The sequence below is a fragment of the Kryptolebias marmoratus genome, linkage group LG3 (assembly GCF_001649575.2).
Source record: "Kryptolebias marmoratus isolate JLee-2015 linkage group LG3, ASM164957v2, whole genome shotgun sequence".
NCBI classification, from domain to species: domain Eukaryota; kingdom Metazoa; phylum Chordata; class Actinopteri; order Cyprinodontiformes; family Rivulidae; genus Kryptolebias; species Kryptolebias marmoratus.
In genome coordinates, this window is record NC_051432.1 from 4,527,995 (window position 1) to 4,534,108 (window position 6,114).

Genomic DNA, 6,114 nt, shown 5'->3' on the forward strand with positions numbered 1-6,114 from the left:
ATTGTTAGGAGAGTGAGAACAATTTGCAAGCAATCCAGCTTACATCACATCTCAGCTTTAAAAGCTCAACTCCACACTCTCTATTTCTGAATTGAGAAAGCTCCTCGGATGAGAAGCGAAACATCTTCAGCTACAGAATAGAAGTCCAGTTGTTTTTGTTTTTTAACTTTTTTTGAATTTACCATGGCCTGGATGACTGAGAATCTACACCAGCATGTTTACATCACAGATTCTGGAGAAACATGAAACAAGACAAAAGGTGCTAAGATGTTCCATCGCAATGAAGACAGAATCATTTCCAAAAAAGTTTCAAAAATAGCTGCTTGAGTTTTAGATCTCAAAGAGATTTCCCCCTTTTTTTTTAGATATTTAAATAAAATAAATAGTTTGTAAAAATAGTTTTTTTTTCCTATTTCCTTCTCTACATCAAAGCTTGACACTGGATTGTTTTGCTGTTATTACAGAAATTTGAATTAACTAATAATAACAATTACTTTTGAATATATAAGATGACAGTCCTCCAAGTCTTGACATTTACTCCTCAGGCAATGAGAGATTGTCTTTCTCTATTTGTTAACACACCTTTTCATACAGGAACTCTACTATAACATTAATTTAATGTTTTGTACTGATGATTCGCTGCACATCAGACACATCAGACCAAGTGTCTGTGTAAAACGTAAAATAGCAAAGAACTCTTCTTCACCGTACCGGTTTTATGTCGCGGTGCAGGAAACCCACTGAGTGGATGGCTTCGATGGACTCCAGAATCTGTTTGCCCAGTCTCAGGGTGGTGCTCATGGTGAAGGTTCCTCGGGGCTGACTCCTCCGCAGGTCGGCCAGGTTACGACCCTGAGACAACACAGAGAGCAAAATATAAGCCTGTTTGATACAAAACATCAGTTATCTTTGAGTAAATGTTCTTCATAGCTTCATTTAGACAAGAAGCTGACTACTGAAAAGTAGTTAGTTTAAGAAATGTTGCCTGATTTTTGATGATTTATTTGACAAAAACTCCTAAGGTGTTTTGGAGATAAGAAGAATCTGATATTTTACCTTATTTTTTACTTAGTAAAATAGTCTGATCAGTATCCAGCCGTCGCTGAGTGAGCCTGAATGTGACAGCAGACCAGACTTGTGCCAGGCTGACACTGAAGCTAACAACGCCAATTTAGTCTTTTTTGTTTTGTTTTGTTACAAAGAAAGTTAGATTACCACCAAGATAAGCATTCAAACATGAAAACCTGTTTAGGCATGGGCTGAAAAGACTAGACATTTTGTAGACACTTGTATGGCCCCTTTCACGCAAGACATTAAGAATCATAGGCTATAACCTGGTCATCATGTGGCAGCATCGGTGAATGTGGTAGTATTGTTGTTGAAACATGCTGCAGATGTAAACAGTATGCTGAGGGTGCTGGTAAGTATCTTAAGGATGCAGAGAACTGCAGAAAAAAAACTATTTGAAAAATACTAAAAGCATAGCAACATCATAATTGCCTTCACATTGAAGAAAATTATTTAAATTTGCTATGATTCAGACATGTTCCAACAAGTCGTGGAGAGTACAGTATGTTTGTCCTCCACTGTGAAGGAGACCTACAAGAAGTGGATTTACGCCCCATCTACCCTACCTTTGCTATGTTTTGATAACAGATTTTTTTTTCCTCAGTTTATTCCAACAAAATCATTGAAATACCCATACAGGACCACTAGGTGGGGGGAACGTCCACACAAATGCCATATCAAAAATCCAGAGAAAGAACATTATTAGCTTGTTTAAATCTTCTCACAAAAGTCTTTATTTTACTTTGATGCGGTTTCCAGTTTCCTCTCAGTTATTAGCCATTTCAACACATAATCACATTTTGACAGCAACAGGATCAGGATAAAGCAAGACAGATGTAGAAACAACATTGTGTGGATTTATAGAGCACAAGGCACTAGCAGGCATGTGCAAAACAGTCTGCCAAGTTTTAAATTTCTAGTCTACACTGAAACATCAGAAATAAAGTTTGCAAGAGTCACTGCTTATATTTGCTTTTTGTTTTTTTCCATCAAAAACCAGATTTGAAAGTGCAGCAGAAAAGTTTTGTTTGTAGTTTCTGGATGTTTAGAGTCAAAAACATGCCATTTCAACCAGGATTTCAGTTTTCAGATGGTTTTTGGAAAACTATAAAACAAAAATTAATGTTGATCAAGCTACATACTGAAATGGAAGTATACCCACCAGCATTACAACATAACTATGATACTTTTTGATTTATCCAAAAGGTAATTTCAGCAAAATGTTGTTCACACAAAACAAGATGTCAGCTTTACGTCAGCACACAAACTGGTAAATGTGAGGCGGTCTGACTCTGGAACCTGTCAATTCATTTTCACTTTCCAAATAGCCCCATTTCTCAGTGCAGGACAAGCTGCTTCAGACAAATCTAATACCATTCAGACCAACATATTGTGTGACTTAGAGCGGATCAATGTGCCTCTACTGTTCAGTTGTCTGATAGAAAACCCATCCCTGGTTAAATAAACCAAGATAATGTTTTATTAAATAGAAGACAGATCAGAATCCATCTAACAAGCAGATGAAAACCGATCCCTCAGACTCATCTGGCTTGTAGCTTTACATCTTATCTACTGAAAAACAACGCCCCTCACCAAACCATTTTAGAGTAATTCTAGTTTATGTCAACCTGTCATATTTCCCTGCACCTTCCCTGTAGAGATTTGAGGAAATAAGAACAAATGACCCATCTCTGACACTCAGTCAATCCCTCCAGGACTTCGCGGGCATTTTTTGTGATTGTTGCGGCTAAAATGCCTGATTTTGCGGGGCATTTTCCTAAAAGTTGGGATGAAAAGTTGCAATTTTTTTTTTTTACCTAAAATCAATAAAAAACTATAACTTTTAATATATAAACCAAAAATACTCACTAGTTTTGTAAGATAATTACCAACAAACATTGACATTATCAAAAGATGCTTTATTTGAGAACTTTGACAGCTTATAAACTGACATTCATGAGCATTTCTGGATTGTCCCTGGTCTGCAGCTCTCCTCGCATGTTTTGCAGACACAAAGTGTTTGTCGATGCGTTTATGTTCGATGATTACACTGCAGGACGTGCAAAACAGCTTCCCCCCACTCTCGTGCAGCTGGGTAGGAAACTGTTTTGCGTGGTCCTTTGCTGAAATCTTTGTACATTTTGGCTTCGGTCGCTGCTCCTGCATGCTCCCGGGATTCTGATGTTAACAGGAAGTGACGTCATGTGTCTTCTTCGTGAGTTATTTGGGGTTATTTTGTATTCCACACTGCACAAACCCACAAAGAAGACACTAGACCGCAGAAACAGTGGCGAATCACTTTAGAAACAATAAATATTGGGTTAAAGTTGCGGGAAAAATGCGGTGTTTTGGGCAAAGTTGCAAAAAGTTGAGATTTCGCGGGGTTTGCTTGATTTTGCGTTAATAGTTGTGATCGCAACATCCCAAAATCCTGGAGGGTCTGCTCAGTGTGGGTTAGTATGTGGGCTGTTAAAGGAGGCACTGATCTGTCGAAGGGAACTGCAGTTCAGCTGACCTCAAGCTTAACTTCAATAAGCTCCGAAAAAAACGATACATAATTTTAACAGAAATTCACATTATATAATTGACATTTTTTGTTAATTTCCAAGGGTTTTTCTGTTTTTGAGTCTTTGCCACAAGAGTCTTTTCAAAACTTCATTGAAGTCAAAAGTGTTAACATTAAACAAATCATGTCTTTTAAGGATTACAGTAATGTTGTTATTTAACAATAAAAGCATCCACATCCCTTACTCACCTGAAGCTGCATAACCACGTAGTTGAATTTGTCATTTCTGCCACAGCCAATAAACTTACAGACGTGGTTTTTACCTAAAAAAAAAAGACAGAAAAATGCAAAAATTATTTCATACACATTAATGCAGACACTGGCCAACTAAAATAGTTAAAAAAGAAAATAATCTTACCCAAGCTGCATTATATTTAAAATAAAATCATTTCTATTCTAGTCTAAACGAGGCAGGCTTGTTGAGAATTTTGATTAATGCATCAGAGGTGAGTCACTCTCATTAAAGATAAAATAAGTGATGACAGAGTCATGAGTCAGTGACAGCATCTGCTCAGCAGAAAGCTGCAGAAACTCATCCGATCACGTGGAGCTTTCAGCAGAGAAGGGGCAGCTCCTCAAAATCACTGACTTGAATCTCACATGAACACTAGTTAAACATGAAGACTGTCCTACTGTCTCTATTCATAAAGTGAATATAGATCTTTCAACAAAAGTTTCAGAGCTATTTATTCAATTTACACATTTCTAGCTGAGCATAAATCAAGGATTCTGAAACTGTCACGTCAGGATAACAGTAAAAACAGCAGCTATACTCAGCCAGCCTTTCTGCCAAAAAGAAGGATAAATCAAAATAAGATCCTGTCAGTATGATTTATGTTGTGATTCCTGTTAAAGTGATTCAGAACGAGCAGAATGAATCCTCTGGTTCAAAAAAGGCTTATAAAATATAAATCTTCCAATTCCACTGGCAGCTTTAACAAAACATGATAGAAAACGAGAAACTGCTCAGTCACTTGGGTTTAAATTATTCAAAGAGTGAGACAGGATATTTGCTGAAACCTGAAAGGGGTGAAATCTTTTGAGTTTAAAGAGGTGGGGGAGTAACTGCTGGGTCGTGTTGGCCGACAGCTGGAAACTCCTCTGTGACGAAGAGGAAGCTGCTCAGATCATCACCAAAGCAGCCAATCGCCTGCTGCCCTAACATACACACACGTGACACGATCACTGCCAGGCTGTGACATAATACTGTTACACAATATTCACCACTTATCTCTGGGATGTAAATCCAAAGTGTGGACAGACTTTGAAAAACCTTTGTACAGGGTTTTTACAAATAAAAATTACAATTTATTTTCCCTGTCAAAGTTGAGGCACTCAAGGGGCTATTTTGTCATAAGCAAAATTCTAAGTGGGTAACCATTACTAACGCTCATATGCAGACATCAACACACACTTTGGTTTGAGACTCTTTCACAGTGATGACGAATGTGCAAGACTCTTCACAATCACACAAACACAAACAACCTTTTAGAGCATGGCTGGACTGCAGCAAACTTTAGTAAAACCATCCTCATTGTGACGACAATCATGACATTGCAACACTCTTGATACTCACCGAATATGTTTTTTTCTGCTATTTTCATTTGTCTTTAAGATGCTCTTTTGTACGAAAGCGCATTGCATTCACCAAAGAAGAAAGGAGTCCAGGATGCCTCCTGGATGACTCCCTGGTGAGGTTTTCCGGGCACATCCCCCCGGGAGGAAGACCCAAAAAACGCTGGAGGGACTATGTTTCTCAGCTCGCCTGGGAACGCCTTGGGATTCCCCCAGAGGAGCTGGCCCAAGCGGCTGGGGAGAGGGAAGTCTGGGTCTCCCTGCTTAGGCTGCTACCCCCGCGACCCGACCCCGGATAAGCGGAAGAAGATGGATGTATGTATGGATCTCATAATTACGAGATCAGGATCTCGTAATTAGGAGAACAGATCTTGTAAATATGAGATAACTGGAAAGGTTTATATTTAGGCCACTGCCTTAGAATCAGTGCACATCAGCCGACAATGAAAAGTAACAGTATTGAACGCAGTCCTTTTCATCCTAGACTGATCCTCTGTCCTTCTGTGACTCTGTCTTGTGTCCACTTGCTCCATCTTTCTGTTTTCTTCTCACCGTTTCTGATTGTTGTTATATTTACGCTGGAGGCTATTAGCCTCATTGTAACTAGTTCCAAAAGTAGTATTGCTTTCATAGCTCTTTATACTGACTTTTGACATCTAGCTTATGTTTATTTCATACTTCATGAAATAAGGCCTCGTCTGCCTCCAGTGCCGCTCCCGCGGCCTCGTCTGCCTCCAGTGCTGCTCCCGCGGCCTCGTCTGCCCCATGCCTCCCCGGTCTATACCAAGTCTGCGGTGTCTACAGGGTCGGTGGTCGATGCTCCTCGCCAGGCCGCTTCAGAGGGGGTCGACGCCGTCTCTGCACCACGGGCGGGTCTGCCGGACGCCGTCGTCTCTGCACCACGG

At 39.7% G+C, this 6,114-nt stretch overlaps 1 protein-coding gene across 2 annotated transcripts in view; it reads right to left on the reverse strand.

Moving 5' to 3' along the window:
- The window catches only part of ttbk1a (tau tubulin kinase 1a), a 73,213-nt gene that overhangs the window by 49,453 nt on the left and 17,646 nt on the right, over positions 1–6,114 (reverse strand). For both annotated transcript variants that reach the window (XM_017434986.2, XM_017434985.3), the window contains exons 4-5: positions 3,824–3,897; positions 712–852 (exon numbers count right to left, since the gene is read on the reverse strand). In XM_017434986.2, the coding sequence (XP_017290475.1) occupies positions 712–852; positions 3,824–3,897 (215 nt within the window). The remainder of the gene's footprint in view (positions 1–711; positions 853–3,823; positions 3,898–6,114) is intronic.